Source organism: Cherax quadricarinatus, chromosome 89, assembly GCF_038502225.1.
Source record: "Cherax quadricarinatus isolate ZL_2023a chromosome 89, ASM3850222v1, whole genome shotgun sequence".
NCBI classification, from domain to species: domain Eukaryota; kingdom Metazoa; phylum Arthropoda; class Malacostraca; order Decapoda; family Parastacidae; genus Cherax; species Cherax quadricarinatus.
Genome location: NC_091380.1, coordinates 7,323,255 through 7,338,994, shown reverse-complemented (window position 1 = coordinate 7,338,994; position 15,740 = coordinate 7,323,255). Strand labels below are relative to the sequence as shown.

General features: G+C 41.4%; 1 protein-coding gene across 2 annotated transcripts; it reads right to left on the bottom strand.

Moving 5' to 3' along the window:
• Positions 1-1,471: 1,471 nt before the first annotated feature.
• LOC128697213 (uncharacterized) lies at positions 1,472-15,313 on the bottom strand. 2 transcript variants are annotated; one of them, XM_053788772.2, is made up of 3 exons: positions 15,092-15,313; positions 7,618-8,003; positions 1,472-3,486 (listed from the first exon to the last, which is right to left on the bottom strand). In XM_053788772.2, exons 1-3 carry the CDS (start codon positions 15,185-15,187, stop codon positions 3,321-3,323), a joined length of 648 nt encoding a protein of 215 aa, XP_053644747.2. In that variant the 5' UTR covers positions 15,188-15,313; the 3' UTR covers positions 1,472-3,320. The 2 variants fall into 2 exon arrangements, with proteins under 2 accessions (XP_053644747.2, XP_053644746.2); XM_053788771.2 differs by having other exon boundaries at positions 1,474-3,486; positions 15,082-15,141.
• Positions 15,314-15,740: the final 427 nt, after the last annotated feature.

The window sequence follows — 15,740 nt, the reverse complement described above, 5'->3', positions numbered from 1 at the left end:
TGCTATGGTGAGGCGGGTCTTGATGCAAGGAATCGGAGTTGGTTTCTCCTTTCCTAGATAAAATGTGGCATCCCTACAATTGCAATAATTCCGTAACCCCTCATGGAATGTGCCTTGATGCCGATGAGAGGCTCTGAATACAAGGAAGTTAACCTATTCTTCACCTTGGATCAAACATGACTGCCTCCGATTCCCCATGCACTGTATAACCCGTATGAGTTTAGTACTTACTTTTTTTTTTTTGTTAGGTAAAAGGACATGTGCAACTAATACATTTATATTGTGGCAACGTTTCGCTTGACAAAGCTACTGGAGAGCAAAATGTGGCCACGTGTCTTTTTATCTAGACTGTCCTATCTGAGCACCTCTGTAAAAACAGTGATTATGTGTAAATGGTGAAAGTGTTGAATGATGGTGAAAGTGTTTTTCTTTTTTTGAGTCACCCTGCCTCGGTGGGAGACGGCTGCTGTGTTTGAAAAGAAAACAAATTGTCAGTAATTCTACCAGCATTATTACAGGTACAACATCAATTTTCCGGACCTTTGATTCCAAAGCCTTTCCAGATTACTGATCTTTCTGCCATTAGAGAGAACAGCATTCCTTGGTCTTGGGGTTGGATAATTGACGTACAGTTTGGTGGTAAATACACTGCCGTGGGAATTTCAAGTGCCTGCTTGTTAATTTTTATGGTTTCAGACTATCAGTGTCCAGAAAATCAATGTCGTACCGGTACCATTTTTTATTTTTCAACATACCGGCCATCTCCCCCGAGGCAGAGCGACTCGAAAAAGAAGACGACCTATAAAGCCTTTTTTCTTTTACATTTAGTAATTTATACAGGAGAAGGGGTTATTAACCCCTTGTTCCTGGCATTTTAGTCACCTCTTATGACACTGGTTACAAAGGAAGAATTCCTTCTGCACTTCCCCAAGGATTAGTGAGTATTGAAGCCAGTAAAAGATAGTTTGCCAGGTTGTGCCTGATTGCTGCATGCAGGCCATTGAAACCATAATACACCTGTGCACTGACATCAAGAATACTTTAAATACGTAGAATCTAAATCTTCTTTCTTTCTTCTTTTGACAAACTGGCTATATCCCACTTAGATTTAAATAAACCATACAGTGGTACCTCGGGATATGAACTTAATTTGTTCCAGAAGGCTGTTCAAGTGCTGATACCTAACGAATTTGTTCCCATAAGGAATAATGTAAATTAGATTAATCCGTTTCACACCCCCAAAAATACACTTACATGATTGTTCGCGTTTTGAGCTGTTCGTATCCGGAGGTACCACTATATGTATACTGAGAGATGTACACCTTGATGGATATACCAGATGAGGCCATGTGGGGCTCACATGTCTTATGTGATGGCTCATATGTCTTAGGCAATGGATCACATGCCCTATGTGATGGCTCAAAAGTACTATGTGACTCAGCCATGATTTTAATAATTATAATTGTGATTAGAATAATTATAGTTGTGATTATAATAATTATAGTAATTGACCATGTCTGGTATATATACACATGTATACCTCTGTATGTTCTTTTTATAACTAGGTCAGCTGTGTGACCCACCTCTCAGGTTTAGTGCTTAACTTGATTATTACAATATATGTGACATCGGGAAAAAATGCATCGGTAGATTGAGACCATGATGGAATAAATCTTGGAAATTTATTAAGACAGAAATATACAAATCCTCTATTGTTTGAAAATAAACACGGGACTCGCAACACTGATTGATTGCTTCTTGTGATTATAATACCTCTAATACAATTAATATCACCATTTGTATACCTTTGAAATATTACAGTAGAAATATAAAGCAAGCCTCTCTATCCTTGGATCAAACCTGTGTGCTCCTGTTTTGTGTGACTGTCCTTTCATATCATTTCTGTTTTAATAAACAATTTTGTAATGTGAAATTATCCCTTATGGGTTTAGCACTCAGTTATGATTATAATAATATATGAAATTATCATTGCATGTGATAATCTCGATTACAAATAATTTAGGTTATTTAGATGCTAAGTTTAACATTAACTTGAATTATTCATTGTCTAGCAATTTTAGATTCTAGTTTTACTCTGTTCGAAATGCTGTATGACTTAATTGTAAAAATAATCTTCTCGAAATACTTTGCATAACTACGAGCTTAATCGTGTTAGGAAACGACTAAGTTGGTTCTGTAACACAAATGTATATTTTTTTGAAAAACATAATTTAAGGAACTATGTTATTAATAGACCCTTGTGGGATTAGTGCTTAATTTTGGTATTAATACAGTAGGGCCTCTGTATCCACGGGGGATATGTTCCAAGGACCTGCCGCGGATATTGAAACTGTGGATAGTAGCAAACCCTGTATATAAGTCTTATATGAACCTGTTATAAAGTTTAATTGATAAATTATGCACAATAGGTGAATATATCAATTCTTTTACAGATGGGAAACAGTTCAAGGCTTCTCGTAGGCTTTGAAAAACTTCCGTCTCTACTTTTGCACTTTGGGGCCATTATTAAGCAAAATTAAGTGTTATTTTTGGGCCACAGTGAACTGTGGATAACTGAAACCACGGATACCAGACCCACGGATATGAGGGTTCTACTGTACATGTATTATTATTATCATTATTATTATTATTATTATTATTATTATTATTATTATTATTATTACAGTCAGTTCAGCGCTCACCCGTGAACATAATGTGCGTAGTACTGTACAGTAATGAACTACAGGACGTTCTCAGCATTGTATTTTGATTATAATAATGCAGAAGGTTCTAAAACATCATTCCTAGTTTATCAACTCAAAAAAGTTGCTTAGAAGTAGAGTGAGGATGATTAAATTCCCCAATGGAAATAAGTCACTCTTGTCTGACTTTTTTGGGTTATCACAGGTTCTCTATACACACATGCTGCTATGTATGATAATCTATGTAACTGTATTTGTGTATACCTGATTAAACTTAAACATGTTGATACTGTGCCACCACTTCTAAGTTCTGAGTCACTTTCGTAAGTGCAGGTTTGTGTTACTTGTGTTCATAAGTGCAGGTTTATATAGCTTGTGTTTGTAAGTGCAGGTTTATCTACATTAGGGATGAGTTGACGTGTACATGAAGAATCACATAACACTGATCTATGTAACAGTTTGCTACACTAATACCGGATACTTCTGTGAGAGAAATGATGTGTGTGGTGGACTGGTGCACTGTGGTAATGTTGAGTGTGGTGCACTGTAGTAATAAGTTGTGCACTATCTTATGTTTTGGGATAGTGGTCCTCAAGCAAACATGTACATACTCTTTAATCAAGGAAGATAATCCATGACAATGTTCATGAGTTGAGTGCCATTATAAGGACAGTCTGGGAAGGCTTCATGACAGTCTCCCCCAGACTCTCCATACCACTTGGCTTGTTTGTACTCTCCTGATGCCCCCGGGGGCAAGAGTCCTTCCCCGGGTTTAACTGTTGGCCTGCAACAAACACACCATAGTAATTAATATTAGGGATGTGCCAGAGTATCAGCATCAGCCGAAAATTGGCTATTGGTATCAGCCAAAATTTTGGCCAGTCAGCAGGGGTAGGGAGTTCCTGCTAGTGGGTACCAAAACCGTGGATAGTAGCAAACCCTTTATGTAAGTAATTTTTGGTTTACATGCATACCTATGATAAAGTATAATTGATAAATTATGCGCAATAACTGGAGAATTATCACATAGTGGGGGGATATAGTTTTGGAATGGTTGGTGTTTTTATTTAATAAATGAATGAAAGATGGGAAGGTACCTAGGGATTGGCAGAGAGCATTCATAGTTACTTTATATATAGGCAAAGGGGACAAAAGAGAGAGAGTAAGAATTATAGGGAAAATAAACCTTGTATAGCAAAGTTATCGAAAGAATTAAGAGTAAGAGAGCGCGATTACAGATGAACAAGGAGGCGTTAGGAAGGGATGGGTAGATCAGGTGTTTACAGTGAAGCCATATACATAGTTGAACAGTATTTAGATAAGGGTAAAGAGGTCTTTGTTGCATTTATAGATTTGGAAAAGGGATATGATAGGGTGAATAGGAGAACAGTGTGGCAAATGTTTTAAGTGTATGGAATAGGTAGCAGAGGACTGAAAGCAGTAAAGAGTTTTTACCGAGATAGTGAGGCTCAGGTTAGAGTATGTAGGCTGTATAGCCCTTGTGGCTTGGCGCTTCTTTTTGATTATAATAATAATAGAGTATGTATGAGAGAGGGAGATTATTTCCCAGTGAGAGTAGGCCTTAGAGAGGAATGTGTGATGTCACCATGGTAGTTCAATATATGTATTTATGGATGGGGGTTGTGAGAAAGGTGAATGTTTGGGTGTTGGCAAGAGGTGTGCAATTAAGAGATAAAGAATCTAACACAGAATGGGAGTTGTCACAGTTGCTTTTTGCTGATGACACTGTGCTTTTGGGAAATTCTGAAGAGAAGTTGCAGAGATTGGTGGGTGAGTTTGGAAGGGTGTGTAAAAGAAGGAAATTAAATATAGGAAAGAATGTATTCAGATATTTAGCAGTGGACGTGTCAGCAGATGGGTCTATGAAAGATGAGGTGAATCATAGAACTGACGAGGAAAAAATGTGAGTGGTGCACTGAGGAGTCTGTAGAGACAAAGAACTTTGTCCATGGAAGCAAAGAAAGGAATGTATGAGTATAGTTATACCAATGCTTTTTTATATGGGTGTGAAGCATGGGTAGTGAATGTTGCAACAAGGAGAAGGTTGGAGGCAGTGGAGATGTGTCTGAGGGCAATGTGCAGTATGAATATAATGCAGAGAATCTGTAGTTTGGAAATTAGGAGGTATGGGGTTACTAAAAATATTATCCAGAGGGCTGAGGAGGGATTGAGGTGGTTTGGACATTACATGACGGTAATGTCAGTGTGTTGTGCTGTCACAGCTTAAGAAACCTTAGGGAGCACCACACTGTAACACCCAAAACGATGATAAATTTACATACATTATTTAATGTACAGGTGGGCCCCAGTTTACAACACTCTGTTTTGTCGCATTTCGCTAATGCGGTGGATGGATGGAGAGGATGGAACAAAATAGAATGACTTGGAGAGTGTATAAATCTAGAGTGGAGGGAAGGTGGGATAGGGATCAGCCTAGGAAAGGTTGGAGGGATGGGGTAAAGGAGGTTTTCTGTACAAGGGGCTTGGACTTCAAATGAGTGTGTTAGGAATGGAAGCAAGTGATTTTCATGACATGATGTGCTGTTGGAGTGTGAGCAAGGTAACGAAGGGATTCAAGGAAACTAGTTAGCCAGACTTGAGTCCTAGAGGTGGGAAATGCAGTGTCTACACTCTGAAGGAGGAGTATTAATGTAGTTTTATAACTGTAGTGTAAAGCACTGCTCTGGCAAGACAGTGATGGAGTGAATGATGATGAAAGTGTTTCTTCTTTTTCAGGTCGCCCTGCCTCGGTGGGGAACATCCCATATATGTATAAATATATATATATATATATATATATATATATATATATATATATATATACATATATATATATATATATATATATATATAGAATTAAGAGTAAGACGGAGAATAGGATAGCAGATGAACAAGGAGGCTTTAGGAAAGGTAGGGGGTGTGTGGACCAGGTGTTTACAGTGAAACATATAAGTGAACAGTATTTAGATAAGGCTAAAGAGGTCTTTGTGGCATTTATGGATTTGGAAAAGGCATATGACAGGGTGGACAGGGGGGCAATGTGGCAGATGTTGCAAGTGTATGGTGTAGGAGGTAGGTTACTGAAAGCAGTGAAGAGTTTTTACGAGGATAGTGAGGCTCAAGTTAGAGTATGTAGGAAAGAGGGAAATTATTTCCCAGTAAAAGTAGGCCTTAGACAAGGATGTGTGATGTCACCGTGGTTGTTTAATATATTTATAGATGGGGTTGTAAGAGAAGTAAATGCGAGGGTCTTGACAAGAGACGTGGAGTTAAAAGATAAAGAATCACACACAAAGTGGGAGTTGTCACAGCTGCTCTTTGCTGATGACACTGTGCTCTTGGGAGATTCTGAAGAGAAGTTGCAGAGATTGGTGGATGAATTTGGTAGGGTGTGCAAAAGAAGAAAATTAAAGGTGAATACAGGAAAGAGTAAGGTTATGAGGATAACAAAAAGATTAGGTGATGAAAGATTGAATATCAGATTGGAGGGAGAGAGTATGGTGGTCTGGTGGCTAAAGCTCCCGCTTCACACACGGAGGGCCCGGGTTCGATTCCCGGCGGGTGGAAATTCCGACACGTTTCCTTACACCTATTGTCCTGTTCACCTAGCAGCAAATAGGTACCTGGGTGTTAGTCGACTGGTGTGGGTCGCATCCTGGGGGACAAGATTAAGGACCCCAATGGAAATAAGTTAGACAGTCCTCGATGACGAACTGACTTTCTTGGGTTATCCTGGGTGGCTAACCCTCCGGGGTTAAAAATCCGAACAAAATCTTATCTTATCTTATCTTCAGATATTTGGGAGTGGACGTGTCAGCGGATGGGTCTATGAAAGATGAGGTGAATCATAGAATTGATGAGGGAAAAAGAGTGAGTGGTGCACTTAGGAGTCTGTGGAGACAAAGAACTTTGTCCTTGGAGGCAAAGAGGAGAATGTATGAGAGTATAGTTTTACCAACACTCTTATATGGGTGTGAAGCATGGGTGATGAATGTTGCAGCGAGGAGAAGGCTGGAGGCAGTGATGTCATATCTGAGGGCAATGTGTGGTGTGAATATAATGCAGAGAATTCGTAGTTTGGAAGTTAGGAGGAGGTGCGGGATTACCAAAACTGTTGTCCAGAGGGCTGAGGAAGGGTTGTTGAGGTGGTTCGGACATGTAGAGAGAATGGAGCGAAACAGAGTGACTTCAAGAGTGTATCGGTCTGTAGTGGAAGGAAGGCGGGGTAGGGGTCGGCCTAGGAAAGGTTGGAGAGAGGGGGTAAAGGAGGTTTTGTGTGCGAGGGGCTTGGACTTCCAGCAGGTATGCATGAGCGTGTTTGATAGGAGTGAATGGAGACAAATGGTTTTTAATACTTGACGTGCTGTTGGAGTGTGAGCAAAGTAACATTTATGAAGGGGTTCAGGGAAACCGGCAGGCCGGACTTGAGTCCTGGAGATGGGAAGTACAGTGCCTGCACTCTGAAGGAGGGGTGTTAATGTTGCAGTTTAAAAACTGTAGTGTAAAGCACCCTTCTGGCAAGACAGTGATGGAGTGAATGATGGTGAAAGTTTTTCTTTTTCGGGCCACCCTGCCTTGGTGGGAATCGGCTAGTGTGATAATAAAAATAATATATATATATATATATATATATATATATATATATATATATATAATATATATATATATATATATATATATATATATATATATATATATATATATATATATATATATATATATATATATATATATATATATATATATATATATATAGAGCTTAGGCTCGTGGTGTCTTGTTTTGATAAATTACTTTAGGTTGGTAGTTTTTCTTATTATCTAAATTTTTTACATTAAATTCTTCATTGTTTCTGGCATTAATATTTGAATTACATTGCTCAAAATAATAACTCACCCTATTAATTGCAATATTGCAAGTTCTTCAACAGAGAGTCGATCTGTTGCGGCCAAGTCGCAGACCAGCCGCAAGCCGCAGCCTGTGACGTCTGTCTTGCGGATCTTATTAAGAGCTTCTTCCAGCTCTACCTGCGGCTCTTTCTCCACATTGCGGCCATACCTGTTGCGGTGTCGCCTGCGGCCGCTCCTGCGGTGGCGGCTGCCGCCATAGGTGTTGCGGTAGCCACTGTAAGTGTTTCTGTGGCCGCGGCTTCGGCTGCGCCTGCGGGAGAGTGCGGCAACACCTAGGGCGCCCAAGCCGACGGCGCCTGCGGCGGCAATGGCGGCAGCCGCAGCCGCAGCCGCGCCTCCCGCCCCGATGGTGATTCCAATACCAGACATTACCTGTTAACATTTACCGTTAATTACAACAGTTGTGTTGCATTGTGGGAACACTTGTTGTGTTACATTGTGGGAACACTTGTTGTGTTACATTGTGGGAACACTTGTTGTGTTACATTGTGGGAACACTTGTTGTGTTACATTGTAGGAACACTTGTTGTGTTACATTGTGGGAACACTTGTTGTGTTACATTGTGGGAACACTTGTTGTGTTACATTGTGGGAACACTTGTTGTGTTACATTGTGGGAACACTTGTTGTGTTACATTGTGGGAACACTTGTTGTGTTACATTGTGGGAACACTTGTTGTGTTACATTGTGGGAACACTTGTTGTGTTACATTGTAGGAACACTTGTTGTGTTACATTGTGGGAACACTTGTTGTGTTACATTGTGGGAACACTTGTTGTGTTACATTGTGGGAACACTTGTTGTGTTACATTGTGGGAACACTTGTTGTGTTACATTGTGGGAACACTTGTTGTGTTACATTGTGGGAACACTTGTTGTGTTACATTGTGGGAACACTTGTTACATTGTGGGAACACTTGTTGTGTTACATTGTGGGAACACTTGTTGTGTTACATTGTGGGAACACTTGTGTTACATTGTGGGAACACTTGTGTTACATTGTGGGAACACTTGTGTTACATTGTGGGAACACTTGTGTTACATTGTGGGAACACTTGTGTTACATTGTGGGAACACTTGTGTTACATTGTGGGAACACTTGTTGTGTTACATTGTGGGAACACTTGTTGTGTTACATTGTGGGAACACTTGTGTTACATTGTAGGAACACTTGTTGTGTTACATTGTGGGAACACTTGTTGTGTTACATTGTGGGAACACTTGTTGTGTTACATTGTGGGAACACTTGTTGTGTTACATTGTGGGAACACTTGTTGTGTTACATTGTGGGAACACTTGTTGTGTTACATTGTGGGAACACTTGTTGTGTTACATTGTGGGAACACTTGTTGTGTTACATTGTGGGAACACTTGTTGTGTTACATTGTGGGAACACTTGTGTTACATTGTGGGAACACTTGTGTTACATTGTGGGAACACTTGTAGTCTTGTGTTACATTGTGGGAACACTTGTGTTACATTGTGGGAACACTTGTAGTCTTGTGTTACATTGTGGGAACACTTGTAGTCTTGTGTTACATTGTGGGAACACTTGTGTTACATTGTGGGAACACTTGTAGTCTTGTGTTACATTGTAGGAACACTTGTAGTCTTGTGTTACATTGTGGGAACACTTGTAGTCTTGTGTTACATTGTGGGAACACTTGTAGTCTTGTGTTACATTGTAATAACACTTGTAGTCTTGTGTTACATTGTGGGAACACTTGTAGTCTTGTGTTACATTGTAATAACACTTGTAGTCTTGTGTTACATTGTGGGAACACTTGTAGTCTTGTGTTACATTGTAGGAACACTTGTAGTCTTGTGTTACATTGTAATAACACTTGTAGTCTTGTGTTACATTGTAGGAACACTTGTAGTCTTGTGTTACATTGTAATAACACTTGTAGTCTTGTGTTACATTGTAATAACACTTGTAGTCTTGTGTTACATTGTAATAACACTTGTAGTCTTGTGTTACATTGTGGGAACACTTGTAGTCTTGTGTTACATTGTAGGAACACTTGTAGTCTTGTGTTACATTGTAATAACACTTGTAGTCTTGTGTTACATTGTGGGAACACTTGTAGTCTTGTGTTACATTGTAATAACACTTGTAGTTTTGTGTTACATTGTGGGAACACTTGTAGTCTTGTGTTACATTGTGGGAACACTTGTCTTGTGTTACATTGTAATAACACTTGTAGTCTTGTGTTACATTGTGGGAACACTTATCTTGTGTTACATTGTAATAACACTTGTAGTTTTGTGTTACATTGTGGGAACACTTGTCTTGTGTTACATTGTAATAACACTTGTAGTCTTGTGTTACATTGTGGGAACACTTGTAGTCTTGTGTTACATTGTGGGAACACTTGTCTTGTGTTACATTGTAATAACACTTGTAGTCTTGTGTTACATTGTGGGAACACTTGTCTTGTGTTACATTGTAATAACACTTGTAGTTTTGTGTTACATTGTGGGAACACTTGTCTTGTGTTACATTGTAATAACACTTGTAGTCTTGTGTTACATTGTGGGAACACTTGTAGTCTTGTGTTACATTGTGGGAACACTTGTCTTGTGTTACATTGTAATAACACTTGTAGTCTTGTGTTACATTGTGGGAACACTTGTCTTGTGTTACATTGTAATAACACTTGTAGTCTTGTGTTACATTGTGGGAACACTTGTATTGTGTTACATTGTAATAACACTTGTAGTCTTGTGTTACATTGTGGGAACACTTGTCTTGTGTTACATTGTAATAACACTTGTAGTCTTGTGTTACATTAATTTGTATATATTTAAGCTGATCAGACAAGTCTTTTTCAGGTTATCACAACTAAATCAAAATCCCTGTTAGTTCTTATATCCTGAATTTTTCCATAATGGAGTAACTGAAATTTGTCCTCATTGAACATCATCTTGTTTCCTGTGGCCCTCTGGAAGACTTCATTTTCTTGATAATTAACAATGTCCTTCATTGGATGACATCTAATATCGTCTGTTTATGTCAGATATGAGAATGAGGAAAAGAATGGGAGAAGAACATTGCACTGTGTGGATCAGAGCAGCGCTGTATAGCCCTTGTGGCTTAGCGCTTCTTTTTGATTATAATGTTTGGATCAGAGATTTTCACTGTGGCAGCCTCTGAAATGGCTGGTTACTTTTGTGTTCTATCTGTTAGGAAGTTAAATGTCTGACCATTTTTCCAGTCATTCCTTTTGTACGTATTTTGTGCTTTGCACCATGGTTGCACTTGTCGAAGGCTTCTGGAAAGTCTGTGTAAACTATATCTGCGTTTTGTTTGTCCGCCAGTGAATCCAAGACCGTGTCATAGTGATGCAATAGTTGTGAGAGGCAGGAGTGACCATCCAAGACCATGTCATAGTGATCCAGTAGTTGTGAGAGGCAGGAGCGACCATCCAAGATCATGTCATAGTGATCCAGTAGTTGTGAGAGGAAGGAGCGACCATCCAAGATCATGTCATAGTGATCCAGTAGTTGTGAGAGGCAGGAGCGACCATCCAAGACCATGTCATAGTGATCCAGTAGTTGTGAGAGGAAGGAGCGACCATCCAAGACCATGTCATAGTGATCCAGTAGTTGTGAGAGGCAGGAGCGACCATCCAAGATCATGTCATAGTGATCCAGTAGTTGTGAGAGGAAGGAGCGACCATCCAAGACCATGTCATAGTGATCCAGTAGTTGTGAGAGGAAGGAGCGACCATCCAAGATCATGTCATAGTGATCCAGTAGTTGTGAGAGGCAGGAGTGACCATCCAAGACCATGTCATAGTGATCCAGTAGTTGTGAGAGGCAGGAGCGACCATCCAAGATCATGTCATAGTGATCCAGTAGTTGTGAGAGGCAGGAGCGACCATCCAAGACCATATCATAGTGATCCAGTAGTTGTGAGAGGAAGGAGCGACCATCCAAGACCATGTCATAGTGATCCAGTAGTTGTGAGAGGCAGGAGCGACCATCCAAGATCATGTCATAGTGATCCAGTAGTTGTGAGAGGAAGGAGCGACCATCCAAGACCATGTCATAGTGATCCAGTAGTTGTGAGAGGAAGGAGCGACCATCCAAGATCATGTCATAGTGATCCAGTAGTTGTGAGAGGCAGGAGTGACCATCCAAGACCATGTCATAGTGATCCAGTAGTTGTGAGAGGCAGGAGCGACCATCCAAGATCATGTCATAGTGATCCAGTAGTTGTGAGAGGCAGGAGCGACCATCCAAGACCATATCATAGTGATCCAGTAGTTGTGAGAGGAAGGAGCGACCATCCAAGACCATGTCATAGTGATCCAGTAGTTGTGAGAGGCAGGAGCGACCATCCAAGACCATGTCATAGTGATCCAGTAGTTGTGAGAGGAAGGAGCGACCATCCAAGACCATGTCATAGTGATCCAGTAGTTGTGAGAGGCAGGAGCGACCATCCAAGACCATGTCATAGTGATCCAGTAGTTGTGAGAGGCAGGAGTGACCATCCAAGACCATGTCATAGTGATCCAGTAGTTGTGAGAGGCAGGAGCGACCATCCAAGATCATGTCATAGTGATCCAGTAGTTGTGAGAGGCAGGAGCGACCATCCAAGACCATATCATAGTGATCCAGTAGTTGTGAGAGGAAGGAGCGACCATCCAAGACCATGTCATAGTGATCCAGTAGTTGTGAGAGGCAGGAGCGACCATCCAAGACCATGTCATAGTGATCCAGTAGTTGTGAGAGGAAGGAGCGACCATCCAAGACCATGTCATAGTGATCCAGTAGTTGTGAGAGGCAGGAGCGACCATCCAAGACCATGTCATAGTGATCCAGTAGTTGTGAGAGGAAGGAGCGACCATCCAAGACCATGTCATAGTGATCCAGTAGTTGTGAGAGGCAGGAGCGACCATCCAAGACCATGTCATAGTGATCCAGTAGTTGTGAGAGGCAGGAGTGACCATCCAAGACCATGTCATGATCCAGTACTTGTGAGAGGCAGGAGTGACCATCCAAGACCATGTCATAGTGATCCAGTAGTTGTGAGAGGCAGGAGTGACCATCCAAGACCATGTCATAGTGATCCAGTACTTGTGAGAGGCAGGAGTGACCATCCAAGACCATGTCATAGTGATCCAGTAGTTGTGAGAGGCAGGAGTGACCATCCAAGACCATGTCATAGTGATCCAGTACTTGTGAGAGGCAGGAGTGACCATCCAAGACCATGTCATAGTGATCCAGTAGTTGTGAGAGGCAGGAGTGACCATCCAAGACCATGTCATAGTGATCCAGTAGTTGGGAGAGGAAGGAGCGACCATCCAAGACAATGTCATAGTGATCCAGTAGTTGTGAGAGGAAGGAGCGACCATCCAAGACCATGTCATAGTGATCCAGTAGTTGTGAAAAGCAGGAGCGACCATCCAAGACCATGTCATAGTGATCCAGTAGCTGTCAGAAGCAGGAGCGACCTGTTCTAAACCCATGCTGCCCTGGGTTGTGCAGTTGTTGGGCATCCAAGTGGCTGACGATCATGCTTCCTAAAACTCCAAAGATTTCAATAATGCAAAGCGTAAGTATTGTTTACCTATAATTCTTCGTTGTCCAGGCTCCCTCTCCAGAAAATATTTAAGGTACTTGATAGTGGTTTCTTGCAGTTCTTGATGAACATGAACCTCCAGGAGTCTGGGTCTGAGGCGGAGTGCATGGGCATGTTGTCAATGGTATTTTCGGAGGCGAGTAGAGGGTTAAGTTGGAAACTTTGAAGATGTGGGCACAGTTCTGAGTCCCGTTCTTGGAAAATTAATTTTGATTACCAAACTTCATTCTGATTAATGGTTCACCGAACTCAGAATCATACTGAGGCTTATGGTATTTAAACCCATTTCTCTTGTGAAAGTTGAATGTGGAGAAAGCACCTTCATGGTTGTTGGTATACCGCTGGTCAGAACCCTGGTGCACGCAAATCTAAAATTCAATTAGGTGCCACTGTATGCTGGCTTACGGCGAATTTATCACATAATTTCAATAGTTCATCTGTGCGAGACTGTTCATCTGTGCGAGACTGTTCATCTGTGCGAGACTGTTCATCAGTGTGAGACTGTTCATCTGTGTTGCCTTCTGGTATTATGTCTTGTCATTTGCTACATTCTGTGTAGTTTACAATGTCTTAAATTGAAACCGCCAAGTAACAAGCTACGTGGAGCCGAGGTTGGTTATCCAGGACTCCAATGGAAATAAGTCATTTTGTCTGACTTTTTTGGGTTATCCCAGGTTCTCTACACACATGCTGCTATGTATGATAATCAATGTAACTGTATATGTGTATACCTGAATAAACTTACAGACAGTAGTCAATCTTCGACAGCCGTTCCTTGAATTGTTTGGAAGTTGTATCTGGTGTCCTGTACACAAGTCCACTACCTAGATTACCACTTTGTACTTCCTAAACTCTAACTACATCACTTGTAGTGCTAAGTATTACCTATTTGTGTATTCCAGTCACAGTATTATGCCTTGTTACATTCTTGTACAAATGAGCGACTCATTTGTACACTCATTTGCACACAGAAATCACTCCCTACGAAAGTAAAAGACTGGGCAGGCGATGCAAAATGCCGCCAATAAAAAGTAGGGGCGCCATTGGTACACTAAGGGAAAACACCCTAAGTGTCCGGGGTCCAAGACTGTTCAACAGCCTCCCATCAAGCATTAGGGGAATTGCCAATAAACCCCTGGCTGCCTTCAAGAGAGAGCTGGACAGATACCTAAAGTTAGTGCCGGATCAGCCGGGCTGTGGCTCGTACGTTGGACTGCGTGCGGCCAGCAGTAACAGCCTAATTGATCAGGCCCTGATCCCCTCAAGGAAGGTTCCTTGATGTTGGTGAGGGGCTCTTGATTTAGGGAATTGGATCTGTGCTCCAGTTCCCCGAATTAAGCCTGAATGCCTTCCACATCCCCCCCCAGGCGCTGTATAATCCTCCGGGTTTAGCGCTTCCCCCTTGATTATAATAATAATAATCAGGCCCTGATCCATCGGGAGGCCTGGTCATGGACCGGGCCGCGGGGGCGTTGATCCCCGGAATAACGTCCAGGTAACCTCCAGGTAGCCCAGCCTCCTCATCTCTTGTGTGGTCTTCCTGTCGTGTCTAAGTAGTATTGACCAGCGAGTACGTGTACATGCCAGTAGTTGCATAAACTTTTTCCTAATTACAGTATACCAGGAAGTTTGAAGCCGATCGGAAGTAGTTTTCTCAGGTTATTAACGAGAATCATGGAAGCCACAGCAGCATCAGAGGTTCATTCCAGCGGAACTGGAGTTACTATTACTCCAGTAATAGTAAAGGCATCCCTTCAGGGGATAAGGTATACTTTTAGGAATACTTAATAAGGCACTCCTGGGTTACATAATATACAATATTTTTCAGTATTTCTAAGATATTAATTCTAGCGACTCACCAAGACTTACTAGACTCGTTGAAGGTTGCAGAGAGAGGTGTTGATGTGTTGATTCCGGACTAACTACAACCAGACACTCGGAAACAAGTATATATATATACTGCATTGGTTACAACACATACGAGAGTGACCTTCACTCACATTACGACAATTGTTACTACACTCGCAAGCATCGTATGGGATATAAGCATCAAGACTGGAAGATCAGTGTTATGTTTTACGTAACTGTGAAGGGTGTAACCTGCAAGTTGCACAGAAGAATGTGTGTACTCACTTAATTGTACTCGTACATTTGTGCTCGCAGGGCTCTAGTCCCGGTTCCTAGCCACGTCTTTCCGCTGGTCGTTACTGGGCTCCCTCCTGGCCGTCTAAGTCCTATCATACCTGTTATGTATGGATTCTGCCTCTACCACTTCACTCACTTGACTAAGGCTGAAGAAATACTTCCTAGTATCTTTATGAATCAGAGTTTTCAACTTCCAGCTGGGCCTTCGTGTTCCTGTGTCCCATCTCTCAAACAATCTGTCTCTATTCACCCTATCAGTTCCTCAGTATTTTGTACGTCGTTACCATGTCTTCCCCTCCCTAGTCCTTCTGTCCTCCAGTGCCATCAGGTTGAGTTCCCTCGTGGGACACCCCTTTGCAGCCTGTCCCGATCC